The following is a 20,485-nucleotide window of genomic DNA, read 5'->3' on the forward strand; positions in this document are numbered from 1 at the left end:
GGGAGTAATAATTCTAGTTTTCATTGTTATTCCTGACGACGAGGCGGTTACGGAATATAGTCAAAATCAAACGGATAAATAACACAACCCTCGTTTAAAAAGTTATAGATTTACAAATAATTTGTACGCACGTGTGGCTTAAATGTAAACTAATTCCCGTTTTCAAACCATAACCATATGATATGACTTAGTGTAATAAAATTATAAATAATTGTTAAACGTGAAGTGTTTATTCTAATTTTTTAAGAGTGTGAGAGATTAAAAATGTGTCTACTGGTCGGTATATAACGCAAGCAACGTCTCTATTCTCTTGATGCCAAGAAGGTCTCATGATCAATCTGTCTTTGACTTCCAGCATTTAAGAGACCTCGACTGATTTAACCAATATGTAGTTGTGAAATTCTAGACTACATCGAGGTTAAATCCGAGTTTTCCGAGAGACGCTACGCAGAAATGTCGAGTAAAGCGAGATATTTTTGGGTAGCGGCTCGAGGTTGCCCTCGATCTTCACTGAAGCTTGTCTAAATGGAAAGGCTTCAGTGATCATCATATCGCCACGGTCACATAACATCCCTAGGTATGTATCATGAAGTATCTTAGCATGTGTCTTTTGTGACCACATTCAGGACAAGCTTACAAAAAATTAAAATAAATAAAAAAACTACATCATTTCCTGGTTTGAAAATCGGAGATGAATAATGTAATGACTCTAATAATCAGCTGCAGTACTGTTTGAACACCCACTGGGCAACTTTATCTCTCTCTAACCTTCTCTTTCTTATTCACTCTTTCTCTTTCTCTCTCTCTCTCACACACACACTTACTCTCTCTCTCTCCTTCACTCACTCACTCACTCACTCTCTCTCTCTCTCTCTCTCTCTCTCTCCATGTGTCAACTTTTTCGCTGTTCACTTTATATGCAACGCATCCCGTACTAAAGATAATTTGGAACTGTTGACCTTAACATTATATATTCGCTATTACAGTACTATTCTATACAGAAAAGCATGGCACGTGTGGAAGAGACGCCGTCGCATTCGTATTTCAACGCAGAAGTCTTAACAAAAAGAGAAAATCCAGGTAAACATTTGACCTTATATATACCAGTCGAGTTATCTGTAAATAATGATTAATGTCAGCAATATCAGGAACAATATACAGGCGATGTTTAAGTCAGTTAAAACAGCAGTGACCCATGAATAAAATATGTTGCTTCAGTGTACTTGACCGACTAATATTAAAGCTGAGAAATTAGAGCAAAGGTGCTTAAGGTGACTTGTATAATACATTTGAAACGTTCCATGGCTAGAGAGGATATGTATAATTAAAGATAAAGACATTTCACCCCATTTTCCATGTTATGTCAGTAATCACATACGGTCAAAGCGGCAGCCTCCCCCTATCTCTCTCTCGCTCTCTCGTCAAAGTTTTTGTGTATAAATTTCATGGTAATGCCTCTAGTCGCAGCGGATATCTTAGTCTAAAGTAATTCTTATGTAGATTAGTTAATTTTACAGGCAATCACGGTTGTTTTTCCAGAAGAGCCACCCCTAACAGGGTTAAACGGTTCAGATTCGAGTAGAGAAACAGTCGAAAACTACACAAATACGGCCCATTATTTAGATACAGAGCCTTCCTACACGCCATTGGATCTCGAAACAATTCCGAATCATCCTACGTACGACTATGTGTACCCAAGTGGATCAAACCATATTCCAACAGAGAACGAGCGGTTTCCGTCCACAAAACACAAACCGGATACTGTAGTGCGGTCGTTGATACGGGAGAGATGTCTTCTGCGGGCTGTGGTTGTCGTCTGCTGCCTAATGATAGTAACTCTCGCTGTCGGATTCATACCTGCATCAAGTAAAACATGCACATATACAACTCCAAATACCGAGTCTTTCTCTGTTCAAGGGAATCGATCGCATCCTAAACTTTTACCAGGTAATGTGGTTCTTGCTCCTGCCAAACATATATGCTTATATTGCCAGTAGGCCTACATATAAGTTTCTTTTTTTTTCATAAGCAGCTGTAAACTCACTATAGAAATAGAAAAAAAATATATATATATTTGGCATCTTAATCATGACTTACTAATTTTGAAGCAAGCACAGTTCTTTCATTTTGTATCAACCACAAGTTTTACGGAATCATTAAAAGTCATTGAACTTGGGGCTGTCACAAGGGAATTTACATTGGCGACAGTAATAGGTAACAGGGCACAGGTTATATGAGTTATGAATTAAGGACATACGGGTGTGGAATCTGATATGGATATATGTTACACTTTGAGAGCATGATACAAAATTGTCTATTCAGGTATTTCTTACCCATTCATTCAAAGCAAATACACGAAGCGCCCCCCCCCCCCCGAATTTATTCTTTGAGTAAATGTGTGGTTCGTCTCTTGGGATCAACGAGGACCATTTAGTCATTCTGCGAGCTAGTTCTTTGAGTGGCTGGAAAGGCCAATTTGTGCTTGAAAGAATTACCTGCAGTATGGGCAATGAATTGTGGCTGCTGTTAAAGGCTTGCTGGAACTGGTTTTTCTTTTTTGGGCTGTCTTTATTTTTTGCCTTGATAATTCGGTTGGTTTCAAAGGCTTCGGCGCCATAGTGAACATCTGAAAGCCCCTGCAGTCTGTTCATTGCATACATCTCCCAGATGTCATTGCATACATCTCCCAGATGTCATCACTTCTCAGTCAGCATTATGCCACCATCTTTGTAGACACCAGCTGTGATGGAGTCCGAGCCGGGTGGTTTGACACTGGATAGCTGGGGAATAGCTTTATGGATCTCCTACAAAGTTGGAATATCATCCAATGTCTCATTATTTGCACCTGGGGGAGTTGGTCGATGGCACCATCGTTGATGGTGGAGGGGCGGTTCAGTGCACTGTCAAATTGTACCTCCCACTTTTCAAGGATCTTGTCATAGAATACAGAACCATCAGCACTGGGGAGAGGGGCAAAACCAGAGGTAGTGGGATCATAGACTTCTCTCAAGACATTGTAGAAGTCCTTCATGTCCTTGTGGTCTGCGAAGCTCTCTATGTCATCAGCTTTGGAACACAACCAGAAGTCTTGCACCTGACGTAACTTAACCTGTACTTAGTTGGGTTCTCTCTTAAATATATATATATATATATATATATATATATATATATATATATATCTTTGACTGAGACTTGGGATCCTTAACGTATGCTCTGTAGGCTTGGTGTTTGATATCTAACAGCTCCTTGATCACAGTACAGTTGTCATCAAACCAGTCTTTGTGCTTCCTAGTAGAAGGGCATAGGCATTCCATAACAGTGTTATAAAATGTCTCATGATGCACCCCATGCTGCTTTCTCTCTCTGGTTGTCTTTTACAGTGGACTCAATGTTTTTTTCCAATGTGTCAACAAAGTTTAGCTTGATGTTGTTTAGTTTCAGCTTGTTGACATCCAGGCGTTCGGGCGTTTTCATACCTTGTGGACAAGAGAGTGAGTTCAACGGTGTGCAATTCTTCTTCACTTTATTTTGATTATTATGATATATCTGGTCCGTATAGTCAATGGGGTTCGGGGGGGGGGGGGTCGAAAGAACACTTTTTTGCCGGAAATGGTTCACTTTGGGTAGAATTTTATCTAGGTTCTTGAAGGTTTCATGGTAAACCGGCGTGAAAAAGTATCGAAGTAGCAAAAAAGCATTAACGCAGTAGTGGTTTGGAGCAGAGTTTGTACAGAGAGGAGCATTAATGCAGTAGATTAGCAGCATGATAGAAGCATGTTTCAAATATGCAAATTAGCTCCCAAATCGAAGCAGATTTGAAGCATGTTTACAGTATGATTGCAGTAGTCTACTGCGCTGGAGTATCTACTGCGTTTTCAGGCCTACCCAACTACCAGACTCGGCACCTACGGATCCAGAATAAACCGGTATATCAGACCACACTACCGGTTTTCAAGGTGTGTGTAAGATCGCATTACAGAGTATCATACCCCATCACAAATTTTGTAAGCCTACCTGTCATCCGGGTATCGCGCCTCGTTTTCGTCAAGTAGGAGTCGTATGAATACAACAACATGGAAATCGGCAATCCTCGGCTCATTCCGCAAGCTCCATACTATTGTCGAGTGCGGAGACATCGGAGTAGTTCCGAGTGACAGCATGGCGACAGACGACTCACTGAATCTCGTCCAGAAAATATTTAACCACCGACAGAATATGCTTCCGCTATCAAAATTAGGTCTACTTTTCTAAATGAATATATAAGTTTGCAAGTTCTTATTTACAAAACATCATTGGCTATGTTCGAACCTAAATTTTATGTTAAAAATTGCGGTATTGTCAGATTTTTAGCATAAACAGGGAAAATTGCAGCAGCGCATGAATCTAGATGAGATGCACTACTTTCCAACCCCGCTTTAGACCACGGTGGAAGTGAAGAACAAAAGATTCAGACGTGGTGTAAGTCGCATAACCGCACGTCTCGCATGAATGCGTTATAACCCGCTAATGGACCCGTGGTCTAAATAAGATAGATCCCTCGTCAGCGAGGGTTATGTGACATCCACTCGTGCTTCGCACTCGTGTATGCCACATAACCCTCGCTGACTCGGGGTCTATCTATTACTACGATCATCGCTATCACACCGCACACCAGGCAAAATCGGTGTGGTGGCTGATACTCTGTAATGCGATCTGACACACACCTTGAAAACGGGTAGTGTGGTCTGATATACCGGTTTATTCTGGATCCGTAGGTGCCGAGTCTGGTAGTTGGTTAGGCCTGGTTTTCTTGCGGGAAAACGCACAGCTCCCGTTTTCAGAATAAGCTCACCCTTTTGAAATTGCTGGCTATGGGCCTGTTTATGCAATAAATATCTTCTCTCTTTCAGAATGTCCCCCCAACTTTTCCGGTGCCAACAATTCCTGCTACTTTGTCAATTCGAAAACTAGGCAAAATTGGACAGAATCTCAAGCATTTTGCCAGATGTTAGGCGCTAACTTGGTGGCCATAGAGTCCCGTGCGGAGAACGAATTCATCATCAATATTTTGAGACTAAACAACTTCCGTAAGTACCTGCGTAAAACGCCAGGCGTGGTCCAGTGTCACGAAACTGTGGGTCCGCGTGAGAGAAAGTCCGTCCTCCATATAGTTACAATGGTTAGGGTTAGTCTGACCTAAATGGGTCAAAATCTAGGGCGAGGCTCACCTGTACAAAGTAATGGGAAGCGGACTCTCTGTCACGAGGGACTTTCTGGTACATGACACCTGCACACAATAAACACAAAAATGATAAAAATATAAATACAATGCCGTATAACAAAGCAATAATTGAAATAAAGAAAAATTAATAAAATTAAATAGGAATACGTGAAATAATTAGTACCTTCTTACTTAATTAGTTCGTTGGTAAAACAGATTCATTTATGCCTGCGGCTATTATATTATATTATATTATATTATATTATATTATATTATATTATATTACACCTGGTAATAAGCGCATTTAGAGGAGTTTTAACACACACACACACACACACACACACACAAATAATAATAGTGAAATAAAATAAAATGAAATAACAACTTTATTTGCGAACCACCTTATTGTCATTCCATGAAAAGTAGTAAGCTAACTTGTTCCTGTTCGTCAAATTGTCAACGCGCAACATTATGTCTGCTTTCAAAATGCAGATGTCCCTTCTCTTTTATGGGTAGTGCTTTTAACTACCCGTTGGCATATATTCATCCTTTCTTCTTTCTTTCCAGCTGCCAACGCATCTCACCCTGCCTGGTGGATCGGCGCCACTGACACCCAGACAGAAGGACACTTCGTATGGGCTGTGCTGAACACCACAGTGGTCACGTGGTTTGGCCGGAAGCCAGACAACTATGACAAGGGGCAGGACTGTGCTACAATACGAGCCGAATGGAACTATGACTGGGACGACACTGCTTGTTACACCCGACAAGGGTGCATTTGTGAACTGCAAATTAGAGCGGAATCAGAGAGGCGGACTAAGAGATCCGAAGATCAATTATGGTGATAAATTTAAAAAGCTTGCCGCTAAATTCCCGCACAGACACCTATTACGCAACAAGCATTAATTGGGTCAGCCATATTTGATCCGCGGATCTGTTAGTCTGCTGTTAGACTGAGCTCGAGTAACACGCGGTTACGTCACGATATTTTTTTCGTGCTTCTTAGGTCGATATATCTTAGGTCGTTCTTGTTTATCTCATTACTCGCCACAGTACTGCATTAATACTTGTAGGAAAGAGTGTAAAAGGGATGTTGTGATGTACTGTGCTAAGTTCAGATGTAGTTGGGTTACCAAATTTATGGCGCCCCTTATTAGTAGTTTTTTTTTCTGTTTACCATTTTATAAACACTGAATTGATCCCTATGAAATATAGAATTCCTTCGTCTAAACGACCATGCTGTTTGAAGCCCCTGTCACACTTATTATGAATCAGCAGGAATCAAGCAGAACCAGCCGGAATGACTAAATTTAAAATTTCTCAGAATGCGCTTGAATCCGCCTGGAATGATTCGTGCACATTTTGGCTGTATTAGCTCGCAAATGCAGCTCGAATGTAGTTGGAAAATTAGGAATATCAATAATGCTGTCAGAATGCAGTCAGGATATTTAGCATACACTTCGAATGCCGTACGAGTGTAGTTCGATTGCTGGCTGAAATAGGATCTAGATGCATTCAAGGTTGCATTCTGGCTCATTCTAGCAGGATTTGAAGTGTCTTGCCATTTCGGTTCTCCCTCGAATGTGATCAGAATGTTTCGAATGCCGTGAGAATATTTAGAATGCGGTCATAATGCAGTTAGAACACTATTCAAATGCCATTCGATGAATTTTTACTTGAAATGCACTTCGAAAGTTTTTAACTTGAACAATACATTCGGGCCGGCAACAAGAATGGGTAAACATATTTGGAATGCACTCGGAATTTTTAGAATGACCTTCGAATATCCAGGAACGCACAAATAATCGTCTTTCCGATGGCATTCTTGCTCATTCCCCCTCTAGTGTGATGGGGATATTAACGCACAGTTTTTAATTGTACGCACATGACTAAGCAAATACATGTATTAAATCAACTATTTTCTTTTTTCTTTTTGTCTTTTTCGTATTAATTAGCTTTCTTTCCAATTTCACATTGGTGTTATGCAATAACCGATACATTCCTCATATCTCCTACATCCATGTTGTGTCAGAATCAATCATTTAATTAAGGAAACCAAATGAAAAAAAACTAAGTATATAGGTTAATTGACAATTTATCAGTTGAGGCCATTTTTATGAATGTCAAGCTCAGATGAGATAGATGTATTACAGTGTCATTGTAACAAAATTACAGGACAAGGACTGCTGTAGGTAATAAAAATCTAATAATGTATTTTTCCTTTATTGTCCTTCACTTGAAGCATAAATCTATAATTTTTCTGAGCTGAGTGCTAAATGTGGCTTTAATCTTTAATCGCAATTTTTTTCTTTGGGTTTTAATTTTAATTTTTAACCCAAATGGTGGTTACGTTCTTCAATTACTTTCATACGAAATTCACTATTTTGAGAAATACATACTTTCTACAAGATATTTTATCCTAAAACAGCGCAATTTTGGTCAAAACAGACATTGGGAGCAAATAAAAATACTTTTCTATCTACTACCATGAATTAAATTAGTGAAAATTTGGTTTAAAACTGTAATGATAGAGCCAGGAATTGCTTAAGGGAGGAGACTGTAAGACAACAGACGAGGACAATTGCACTATAATATGAAGGGTGCAGGGATGGAGAAATCGCTTGGTCTTGTCTTTATACACATGGGGTTGGGGGAAAAAGGAGAAATGGTTCTTTTTTTTCTTTTTTTTTGGGGGGTGGGGGGGGTGAGGTGGGTGCCGAATAGCTCTCTCCGGATCAACTCAGTATACTAGAACATCAAAGCCATGCAGAAACCAAGTGTTTGATGGAACATGCTCCTTACCAGAGGTCAACTGAGGTCAGCAGAGGTCAACTTCTCGCACACAACAGTGCACACAATAAGCATTATGTGTGAATAGCAACTAAAGAACAATCTGTAGCCCTGGCAGAATGTGGGTGAGACGGAAGAAACTTGAGTGCACACTTGTCACATCTACTGCAATCTAGGCCACATCCACACCATGTTCGGGAATCTTCGATCAACTCCGATCAACTTCGATCTAATCTACATACGCTGAGACACGAAATCACCCGAGGTTGTCTCTCTCTCTCTCTCTCTCTCTCTCTCTCTCTCTCTCTCTCTCTCTATATATATATATATATATATATATATATATATATATATATAGAGAGAGAGAGAGAGAGAGAGAGAGAGAGAGAGAGAGAGAGACTTGACATTTGATGTGGAGTATTTTTTTCCAAATTATTTTGATTTGATTTTTTCCACTTTTCCGACCTATGAATGAAGGCAAGTGTTTGAACACAAGGGTTTGCATTTTGCTTAAATATGATATTTACAGTGTAATTGTGACATCAGCTCTTTAACTGAATTCACCAAATTAAGCAAACAAAAGCACATGCTATTATAATAGCAGATCACCCAAAGTCTCCGTTTCACGTTTTTCTCCCAAACTACAACGATCTGTTGACAACTGACAGGTGTAAGCAATACCTTATGGCAGTGGGAAGATAGTGGTCGTAGTTTGAATTTGATTATAACTGTTCAAAGTATATTTTGAAGGCATGTTTTTAGCGTTTATTTCCCTAAAGCTTTGGCTTGTTTGACGGGTATCATATACTGTCAGTAACACTCTAGTGATAGATAGTAAGAGTAGGTGGCGCATTGGATAACGTCGTAGGTCATAAAGCATTCTCACTTCGATCCTGTTTTCCTTCTGTTTTTTTTCAATTATCATTTCATTTTATATCAATACAAGTGAGGAGAAAATACTTTCACATAGATTATAGTATATCATCAGGTGTTAATACAAGTATGTGAAATAGCTTAGAGAATAAAGATGTATTTTTTATTGGTTTAATATAGCCTTGAAGACGATATTTTAAGTCAACACACTTTATCACGGCACGGGCCCATAGCCAACAGTTTTCAAACGGGGGAAGGGGGGGGTCTTTTTTATGTGGACATTTTACCATGAAACCTTCGTGTACCTAGATAAAATCTCACCCAGATGGAACCTTTTCCCGAATCCCCGAACCCCCCCCCCCCCCCCCCCCCCGGACTACAGACTGCGGGATGTCAGTGTTTTTACATTTATCAAAAGCACCAACAAACTGCAGCTATAGACGCACATGTACTAGTAACACCCAATCATTCCAAAAACGATAAAAAATGGTGTATAAAAAAGAAAATACATGTATTCCTTCAGTGAAGAACTTACTCTGCCTGAAAATCTCGTTTACGGGCGTCTGTTCGCTGCGTGGTGATCTGATTTTTGGAATTCGTTATAATGTCACGGATGTACAGGTATAGACTTGCAAGGTACCTGACAATTACTTTGGTTTGTCAAGTGCATATATGTTGACATAATCAAATACATCTATTCGATAACTTCTTTGAGTCTGCCTTTTGTGCCGTATCCGGTATCCGTATCCGATATCCGTAACCGGCTGAAAGTGTTAGTGTGCGGAATTGTATCGAAGCTATGGTCCGGATATTTCGGTAATTAAGTTGATCAATTCGCCTGTTACTATAGAATCATACAATGGAAACGCTTTAATTTCATTCTATATTCCAACAATAATAGAAGTTTTAACTTAATTAAAATTACAGGCGTCTTTCAAAGGGTCGTCCTCGTGAAGTGTGAAATCAATTAATATAGGTACATTAAAACATTTCGCATTGTGAGACTTAGATTTATATTCTTTGACATATTCGTCTCGCCTTGATCTGAGCCGCAATTCAGCAAATCCTTCATAGCTACACAGTAAATAGGTATTCGATTGACCACGTCTCTCAAGAGAACGCGAGATAGGCGGTCAATGCCACATATAAAGAGCACAGAAACTCCTTGACAGTATGGCTTGTTGTTCGGCACTAATACCACTAGGTGCGACCTTTCTTTTCTTTTTGTCATCAGTTAGTGTCACTGTCAGGGAAGGACGGTTCAATGTGACAAGCGGACTGCGGGAAGCAGGGACAGTGGTTGACACTCAGCATGAGTTCAGTGTTGTCGAGTGTGCCGATCTCTGCAGAGGGAAGGTTATATGTTCTGGAGCTAACTACCACAGCGTCAGTAAAACCTGTGAGATATATGTTAATGCCAGTGCTGGGAATACTACCGTGGATGCTGATGAAAAGGATTGGGTGAATTTAGGTATCTTCTTCAACCTGCCTCGCACAGATAGGAAAAGAGTATATAATGTAACAAAGCAATAGTTACTTAACGTTATTATATTGCATTGTGTTTTATTGCGTTACGATACGTTACGTTACATGGTACGTAACATTATATTATATTATATTATATTATATTATATTATATTATATTATATTATATTATATTATATTACAAGTGCCAGCGCCATGTGACGTTATATTCGGTCCTTATGGTGAAGTGACAGAGGAAGACTCCCAATACAATGACGCTGCTATCGCTAGGGCCGGAAAGATCACAGGATTCAGAGTTCAACATGGAGCACTCATAGACGGGTAAGGGAGCAGGCCCATAAACCCATCGTACTAGCTGGTGCGATCGAGCTCTGGTGGGGGGATTCTCGTCAAATTGCATTCATCATGTGTGGCTTAAATGTCTGACACGCCTACTTAACCTAATAGGGGATAAATAACGACAGTGACTTGTGTGCCAGGCATTGAATCAGATAACACTTAAAGAACCTTAGCTAGAATCCCCGCAGAGTTAGATCGTCCAAGCTAGTACAGTGCGTTTATGTTAACCCAGTCTATAGCCTCGGTCACAACCGGACGCACGAATTTCAGGATCGTAAGTCCCCTGCGATTTTGGGGTGTCGCGGAGGCCGTGGAGGTCGTAGAGGTAGAGGAAAGTCTGCCTTGCAAGTCGCAAGGGCCTCATGAGATGTCTTTTCAAGCAGGGGCACTAATTGTAAGGAGCGATGGCCGTGGAAATTGTACTCATTTCTTGAGTTTGTCTTGCTTCCTGTGTACGTGGCACACATTCACCACTTACGAAGGGAATGCAACGCACGGCGAAAGTAGTGCCCTTTTGCGTCAGTGTTACTTCACACTTGCCTCACACGTCAGTGGTGACGTACTGACGGCGTACGTCAGTTTTGCTTATTGTTCTCCTCTTCTTTCTTCTTCCTCCTCGTTTTTTTTCTACTATGTAAGCTTCTTTCTCTTGCCTTTTGGAGGCATATCAGAAACTAAATTGAGCAAAAATTTGAAAATTTTGAAAATTGTTGTACACGTTAAACAGTCGATGTTCATTGTAAAGACACGAGCGTGCTTAGTGAGCACGCCTTTTATACACCAGGCGTGGAGGTGACGCACGTGCGATGCATTCCTGGTGTGCTCTCGACTTTGTTCGTTAGTTGTGAGGACGTGCACCTTTACTCAACACACAAAGGGCAGTTGCTCCTTCATTGCTTACGACGTGCGTCTTGCACAACGCGCGTCTCACCTGCTAACTCCGTGCGAGGAGAACAAAGTACGCTTGCGGCCTCGCTGTTCGCAGGCTATTCGCAGGCTATTCGTAGAATCTTTCGTAGAATCCAACATCCTCCGTACGTGCTTACGTCTGCGAACTCGAAATTGCGTAAGAAGGACTTGCGTGGGACATGAGATTCTGGACGCAAACAAACAGCCCGTAAGAGCCCTTACGGCCGGTTGTGACCGAGGCTTAGGTGGTATTTTCAAAGGTAAATAAGATGATTTTTTACCAGTATAAAAGCTCAGTTTTTACCTGCTTCACTCTGTTAACTGACTTGAATATTTTATGTTGAATACTAATAGTTAAACTGCTCTTAGTTAAAAAGGATTACAAATTGAATGACGTGGAGGCTATTTATGGCGAAAAAATGGAATTCGAAGCGTCAAGACTTGTACACGTTTATAAATAGGATGAAGGAGTTTTTTTTTTTTTTTTTTTTTTTTTTTTTTTTTTTATTGACACAATACTTCACAAATACAGCATATATGTAGTACAAAAAAAGAAAACTACAGTCACTCCCACTCTCACACTTAAGAGAAAATATACTATGTTATATTAATTAAATTTTTTATGGTACGTTAAACATTCAGGTTGATAAGGAATTGATAACATTTGAAGTGTACCAGAGTGACTTATCTATTTTTATCACAATTTTTTAATTTTTATTTAAATAAAGGCTCTTGCACACACTCACACATACCCAACCTCACACACACTAGCACGCACACCCTATTTATATACAAACAAATATATACAGATTTATATACATGTATAATTAGAAGTAAACTAATAAGTAATAAAAAGTAAAAAAGACAAACTGAAACAATAACTATATGTTTTGATTTGCTATACTCATTAAAGTAGATTTAAGTTCCGGTTTAAGTAGCAATCTAGAATTTAATTTTGTACTTTTGAAAATAAAAAACTTAGAATGAAGAATTACAAGGTTTTTAACTTTATCGCTACTTCCAAAAATGAGATCAGATGGCAGTATTTTGAAGACATTTCCTGTAATTTGACTTAACCATAGTTCAACCTCTGTCCAGAAAAGCTTCACTAATTCACAGTCCATAAATAGATGCTTTATCGTTTCAGCCTGTTTGTTGCACAAACTACAAAGAGGATTCTCGATCATATGGTATTTAAACAGCAACTCTTTGGTACCCAAAATTCTGTGGATTATTCTGAAATTAAACCATTTCAATCTTATTTCTTTAACTTTAACCAGGGCATTGGTATACGTTAGTTGCCAGTCTATTTTGATACCTAACTCTTGTTCCCATTTTTCTTCACATTTTGGTCTCTGACCGAGACTTTTTATGCAAATGTCATATATGCTTCTACATCCTTTTTTATCGTTACATAATGTTTTAACTGGGTTAGAGATCTGCGGTAATGGCAACATAACGTTAGCATTCAGAAGTCTAAGCACAGGGTAGGCACCAAAGGTTGCTTGCCTTAATCCATAATACAGAGTAAAAGGAATCTGAATTTCAAACTCTTCTACAAAATAGTCAAATGATAGGAATTTCCCTTCGCTGTTAAATAAATCTTGGATAATATGGAAACCTTTGTCATACAAATTCTTATAAAAAATTCTTCTGCCATCTGATAATACAGCAGGATTATACCAGATTGGAGTTCTGAGAATGACATCGAGACTATTACTTGCCATTTTTTCTGAATATTCTGAAAAGTATATTAAGATTTCTCTCCAAAAAGAATTGCGAATTTTAGATATTTCCTTTGCATAAGTTGGTCCAAACTGAGTCAATCTCTGAACATCCGATCCAGTGGCTTCAGCAAAAAGTTTATTTGTTATTTTATCAGAGGTTATCATTCTGCGAATCCAGGAAATTTTTAGCGCCCTCACAAAGGATTCTAAATGTATCATACGGCAACCTCCCTGTTTATAGTCCTGAATAAGTGTTTTACGGGCAACTTTTTCTGTTTTACCGTGCCAAATAAATTTGAATAGCATATTTTGTAAATTTTGCAGCCACTCTTTGGTAGGGCTCGGAAGAGAGAGCAGTAGGTGTGTTATTTTTGAAATAATTAAAGACTTCACTACAGTAATCTTACCTAAAGTAGTAATATTTCTTTTTCCCCACCGATACATTTCTAATTCTATTTGCTGAAGCTTGCTGGTATAATTCAACTCATTCATTTGTTCTAAATCAGCTGTGAAAACTATACCTAATATATTAAAAGGGTTGTTAGTCCATTTAAGATTGTTATCTTTACAGATAATTTCTCTACTGTTGGCCTTTGAACCAATCCATATGGCTTTAGTCTTACTAATATTGGGCTTAAGCCCCGAGTACTTGGAAAACTGAAACAGTAAGTCGAGTGCACTCTTTAAACTTTTCTCTGAGCCATCTAAAAAAAGCACTGTGTCATCTGCGTACTGAGATAGTTTTACTTCCACCCTCCCCAAGTTTATTCCTGTTATGTTATTGTTTTGTCTTATAAGAATAGCTAGGATCTCAACACATAAATTAAAAATGTAGGGTGATACAGGGTCTCCCTGTCTGCAGCCTCTGCCAATTTTAAAGAAATTAGAGAAAATACCATTTTGTATTACACATAATTCAGGATCATTATATAGAACATTTATCCATTTTTTAAAGTCATCACCAAAATTAAAAAACGAGAGAGTTTTTTTCATAAAATCCCAAGATATGCTATCAAATGCTTTAAGGAAATCTACTGAGAGTATCATTCCTGGGATTTTTTTATCTTTTGTAATTTGCAAAACATCATAAACAATTCTAGTATTCTCACCAATGAACCGTCCTTTCAAAAATCCCGTTTGATTTTCATGTATAAGCAAATGTAAAACTTTTTTTAATCTATTTGAAATACAAGCAGAGAGGATTTTATATGAGATGTTTAAGAGAGATATCGGCCTCCAATTTTCTAAAAATTCCCGTGGTTTATCCCCTTTGGGTAAAATTGAAATAACCCCTTGTTTCTGGGTAATGGACAAGTGACCTTTAGCAAACCCCTTATTATATGATCTCACAAGAAACGTTCCTATATCATTCCAGAAAAATTTAAAAAATTCGACAGAAAAACCGTCGGGGCCAGGTGATTTGTTGTTCTTCATACTTTTTAAGGCTATTAGAGCTTCCTGATAAGTAATTGTTCCCTCTAATTGCCTAGCCGTATTGTCATCTAATATGTTTATTTTGTCTTTATCGATTATATTATTCCAATCAAAAATTTCAGAGTAGTTATCTTGTTTCGAGTAAAGATGGTTATAGAAATCTCTTATTTCTTTCAAAATTTCTGCTTGATCGGTAATAATACGGCCTGTCTCCCTTATAATTTTCTTTACAGTTTTATTTACAAAATTTCTTTTTTCCAGGGATAAAAAATATTTAGTTGGTTTTTCCCCTTCCTCTGACCATTTTACTTTGGTTCTTATATAGACCCCTCTAATATGTTCATGTCTCATTTCTTCTTCCTCTAGTTTCAGAGTCTGGAGCTGGTTTTCTAAATTCGATGTGGGGTTATCTGTATACATGGAATATAATTTCTTAATTTTTTCAGCCAGGGTCTTCATTCTTATATTTTTCTCCTTTTTCTTTGCTGAACTATAGGCAATGGTATAGCCTCTAACCTGTAATAATATCTGTTCAAAAAATGCTTGCTCATCCACAAGAAAGTCCAGATCATTGTCACTAATTTTACATAACTCTGCTTTGTTATATGGACTGGCACAATATTGATATTTTAGATCCTCTATTATTTTCTTTACTCCTCTTATATACTCAAAATCTTTTAGAAGGCTGTTATTCATTTTCCAGAAACCTTTCCCTTTTTTCTGCTCAGAGAGAGTAAGTTTCAGGTGTATCATTGCGTGGTCTGTTCGGTATCCATAAGTTATCTCAGTTTGATCAACAAGATTCATGAGTTCGTTAGAAATAAGGAAAAAGTCAAGCCTAGCTCTTTTTACAGGGTTATTAGAGGACCAAGTGAATTGTTTCCTCTGTTCATGTTGAGCTCTCCATGGGTCTATCAAATTGAATTTAGTTTTCAGCCGTAAGAGAGCATCTCTTGCTTGGGGATTATTAACACGTCTGTAATTATAATAATCTAAATCACTATCTTGAACTAGGTTAAAGTCCCCCATCATTATCACAAAGTGACCCTCAAAATCTTCTATGATATTTCCGAGGTGAACAAAAAATTCCGGGTCATCTTTGTTTGGTCCATATAAATTAATAAGTAAAACAGAGTAATTATTTTCAACTTCAATTTCGATAATCAAATAATTTCCATCTTTTCCGAACAACGTTCTCATTATTTTAAATTCAAAGTTATTGTTGAAAAGGATTGCCGTACCTCTTGAATTTGATTTGCCAGGGCTCAGAAGGGTTTTATATCCCCACAAGGAATGTACTTTTGATTTGTCCCTCTCTGTAAAGTGGGTATCTTGGATACAATATATTGAGTATTTCTGTTGTTTCAAATAGTTCAGGACGTCTCTTCTCTTTTGAGTACCTCCAAGACCCCTACAATTCAAACTAACGATATGCAAACTCATAGATTAAATAACATTTTTGTGAATTATAATACTTTCAAGTAATCCAGTACGCAGATGACATCCATAGATTGTGTATATCTATGGAATATATGGCTCATTATATCGGTGTAAAATATTTTGTAGAGTAAGCAAGTCCACATCACAGTTATACATGCAGATATCATGATAATATATTCATTCATATCTGGTGTAGTGCTCCAATTATGCATCACTTCACAAACATACAACCCCATACATACATTAACCCACATGTCCTTTAACCCTAAACATTGCTTGATCAGGATGCTCTCACCTATGAGGTTTGCATACATCACACATTCATACACATGACACACACTCACATAGACAAAAATTTTGTTCGTAAAACAAAAAACAAAGTAAGATAACATAAATACAATCATCCCACACATTTCGAGTATCAGTACTTGCAGCATGTTCTGAAAATTGAGGTACCTAATGATCCCACAGAATATCAAATTGTAACATTGATAATATTTTGCATAATGTTAAGGATGAGCACCAATTCAAAAAATATTTTTACAACATTAATATTTGAATGTTAGGGATCAGCACTCACCTTATCTTTATTGGTCTATGTAAAGGATATTCTGTACATACCAGTGAAAGCATTATGTGGGTTATTCTCCTTCCCAAAAACAAGGTTTATTGGAATATAAGAAGAACCTTATGATTATTTCTCTATTAATCGTAAAGCATGAGAAGTAGTAACAATTGGGATCTACATGTGTACCTAGAAAATATGGAAAAAGAAAGTTTATAAACATAAAGTGATAAAGATAACCAAGCAATTACATTGCATTATATCTAGGCACTCTAGGCTTTACATGTTAGAAAACAAAACATTAGTCATTTTTTCTCCTAATTGGACCTTTTCTTTTGTTTTAGTTTCTCCTCCAAATTATCACATATGTCTACCTTTATTCTGTTTCCATTTTTTAACTGGCAGTATACATTGCAGTTAAAGAACCATGCACTTTCAACGTGCTCATGTTGTTTTAGTTTGTTCAAGAGAGTTAAGTTTTTTAATGTTATGTCATCATACAGACGTGCACCAGATTTCAGTTCTCTCTTTTTCCGCATGATTGTTCTCTTGATATCTGTGTTTCTAAGTTTTATGATCACTGGTCTTGGGGATCCTTGTTTACCGGGTATGCGATGTATTGCCTGGATATCAGTAGGCTCAATATTCAGTTTGGCTTCTTTTTGCAGCATATCAATAAAGATTTCTCTCAGGTTTTCCTCCTTTTTTTCTATTATGTTCGAGGCCCTTATATTAGTTTTCCTTGAGTACTGTTCATTATGATTGCAAGAGCGCATGGTTTCTTTACTGTAGTAATCATTTTGTTTTAGCAGTTCATTCATTTTTTTCATTTCTTGGTCTTTCTTTCTCATGACTTCTTTCAACTGCTCATTTTCCATCTGAAGACTATCCACCTGATCTTGCAGTTTTGCAGCACGGGTCTCAGATTCCATTTTTAGACAGTCGAATTTCTGCATAAATTTTGCATCCATTTCTGATACCATGTTATTAAGAAGTCTTTCAACCACCCTTGTTACTGTAATTTCCAAATCCTCTTTTCTAATAGTTTCTTTAATCTCATTTTTTATTTCAGACAGCTCATGCATGAGCATTTGTAATTCTTCTGCACTGGAGTTTGCCACCTCCGAATGAGGTCTTTTAGGTGCTGGAGTTATTGTTTGTGTTTTGCTCTTTGTATTGTTGCTTGTGAGAAACCTGGACATGGTCCTGTCATCAGCCTTGGTAGGTTTCTGGGCCATGATAGCTTTGTAATCAGTAGGAGCTAGTGAGATGTCACAATAGTGCACAGTGTATAGAAAGGCCCATTACCTATATGACTGTTACAGCTTCAGGGGGCCAATTATGTCTTTGACAATGACTATTGCTGAGTAGCACTCTTTTATATAGCTACACTAGAGAACTGCTCAACCACCTATTTTCATGGATGAAGGAGTTTATTCACACCGATAAGGGATAAAAAGTTTGCTACTTTTCACCAAACCAATTTTCTTTTTGTATTATTTCAGACTTCAGTTTTTTTACCAAGGGAGAGACGGTCACTTCGCAGGGGGTCTCGGCGGTCAGGAGACAATAAAGCACTTCGCCCAAAATGAATTTATCGTCAAGTGTGTAAAATACTACTACTACTACTACTACTACTACTACTACTAATAATTATTATTATTATTATTATTATTTTGAGAGAAAAATATCTGTGAAAGTTCATGTACAGTTAAGATTCATAAGAGTTCTTTGAAAGAATTACTGATTATTCAAACTCAAAAGAATGATATGTTATATAAAACCTTTTCAATCTCTCTCATCTGTTTTAGATTTACTACTTATCCAAACATTGCATGTATTTTTTGCTGTTTTAAACTGTAGGCCCTATCTGGCCATTCTGCATATAAACTTTTCAGCGTCATTAAAATGTTCTTCAAAAAGAATCGCAAAGTTAAAAAAAGCCCTCTCCAATGACTTTTAGGGTCTACCTCGAGACTTACGACGATGCAGCTATCCGCGGTCAGGTTGTATTTAATATTCTGCAGTTCTTCACCAATCGACAGACCTACGGACCGTACGGAATGACGGGCCTCTCTCCTCAGGTCAATGCATCAAAGGTGGAATTTGAAAGCACTCGACCTCTTCACCACGTATCTGGAGTACAGGGCACACGACTTTTAAAAGGTTTGGCGTTTCATGTGGAAAAATGTTAGTCTTATAATGACTCGGTCAACATTTGCAGTAGGACACATAAGCCCTACTAGCTGTCTCGGCGTAAATACGTCGTTTGTTCACGCGCCATTGTTACGAGGCGTTCGTTTTTTGAAACAATGAAAATTTGACCGAAACATGTCAATATTATCTACAGAGTTAAATATCTCATACTTCCAATAGAAGGTATATTAATTGAATTTTTAAGCTTCATACTTTTTATAATATTTTAATTGGAAATGTTTGATTTGACCGAGTTCATGTTCGCCAAACTCGCACGTCGCACAACATTTAACTTTCATAAGTATTTGCAAACTATAAAGTGTGCTGGAGATTCCAGAGCCTGTATATATAAAATATTTAAAAGCCATAATTGTGTAGTTAAAGGTTTATTTAAATCTATCCTTGTAAACAAATGTTTCAGCTGTTTTTGTAGGAAGATCGGCCAAGGCGAGCCCAACTGTATGTTTGTTTACATTTTCATCTGTTTCCACTTTGGTGAATACTTGTGTTACATATGGTCCGTAATTCTACTTTTATTTTGATATATGTTACTTTATGTATGTTTTTATTCCCAATTCCATTTTTCGATGTAATGGCTGAAATTTGTACAAAAACAATATCTAAAGATTTGGTCAACATTTTCAGTTTTCCATGTGCAAGCTAAAATTGTCTAACATATATATTTATAAATGTTATTTGTGTAACATGTGACATTGATGAGATTAGTGGATTTTCTTCAGATTCATTTCAGTAAAGTATTTTTAATGAATATATATTTCTTAAAAATTCTTTATTCAACATATACAACATACTGTAACATGTTAATCAATTAACTGGCAAGTTATAAAAGTAGAAAAAAATGATATATTGTATTATTTTCTCAAAGAATATATTGAAGGAAGAGCTTATTTAGGCATTCATGGAGCAGGAATTATTGGCACTGATAAAGTAGGGGGCATTCTAAAAGAGAGAAAAACGTATATTGCACATATGATATTATTTTCTCAAATAATAAATTAAAGGAGGAGCTTATTTAGGCATTCATGTACTTGCCTTAAAGAAATGGGTAGGAAATACCTTAAGAAACAGCTTTCGATCCTGCTCTCAAAGAGCACATTCAAAACAGAATGTCCGAAGATCTTCTGATCCACGGATCAAAATATGGCGGACCCTACATGAAAGAAGAGCAAACTAATGCGCCAATGGTCAACTAGCCTCCACACGCGCTATTAAAAGGATCACGGTTGCGATGTTTCATTGTTAGACCCTGCAAGGACGGTGAGTGTGGAGGCGCGGAAAATATCAGTGGATTAGTCGGCTCTTCTTTCAAATGATCCGTGGATGAGAGGACCCTCGGATCTGCTGTTCTGAATGGCTTCAAAGTGCAATATGCCCATAGTAGATTCTATATCTTTATGTTCCTTAATTCAAAACAAGTATTCAAACTTGTTTCTGGGGATTTCTGTCGGATATCCCGTCCCTTTTCACTCTCGACAATGTAAATTGCCTTGTGGGAGCTCCAAGTTC

General features: G+C 37.7%; 1 protein-coding gene across 2 annotated transcripts; it reads left to right on the forward strand.

The window, feature by feature from the left end:
• Positions 1-846: 846 nt before the first annotated feature.
• Positions 847-19,526, forward strand: LOC106150491 (uncharacterized). Of its 2 annotated transcripts, XM_086994745.1 has the most exons (5): positions 997-1,080; positions 10,098-10,334; positions 10,534-10,669; positions 18,268-18,366; positions 18,726-19,526. In XM_086994745.1, exons 1-5 carry the CDS (start codon positions 1,008-1,010, stop codon positions 18,955-18,957), a joined length of 777 nt encoding a protein of 258 aa, XP_086850871.1. In that variant the 5' UTR covers positions 997-1,007; the 3' UTR covers positions 18,958-19,526. The 2 variants fall into 2 exon arrangements, with proteins under 2 accessions (XP_013378799.2, XP_086850871.1); XM_013523345.2 differs by lacking the exons at positions 10,098-10,334; positions 10,534-10,669; positions 18,268-18,366; positions 18,726-19,526 and adding exons at positions 1,540-1,947; positions 4,890-5,066; positions 5,768-7,115 and having other exon boundaries at positions 847-1,080.
• Positions 19,527-20,485: the final 959 nt, after the last annotated feature.

Source organism: Lingula anatina, chromosome 8, assembly GCF_051362555.1.
Source record: "Lingula anatina isolate TDL-2025a chromosome 8, LinAna3.0, whole genome shotgun sequence".
Taxonomy (NCBI): domain Eukaryota; kingdom Metazoa; phylum Brachiopoda; class Lingulata; order Lingulida; family Lingulidae; genus Lingula; species Lingula anatina.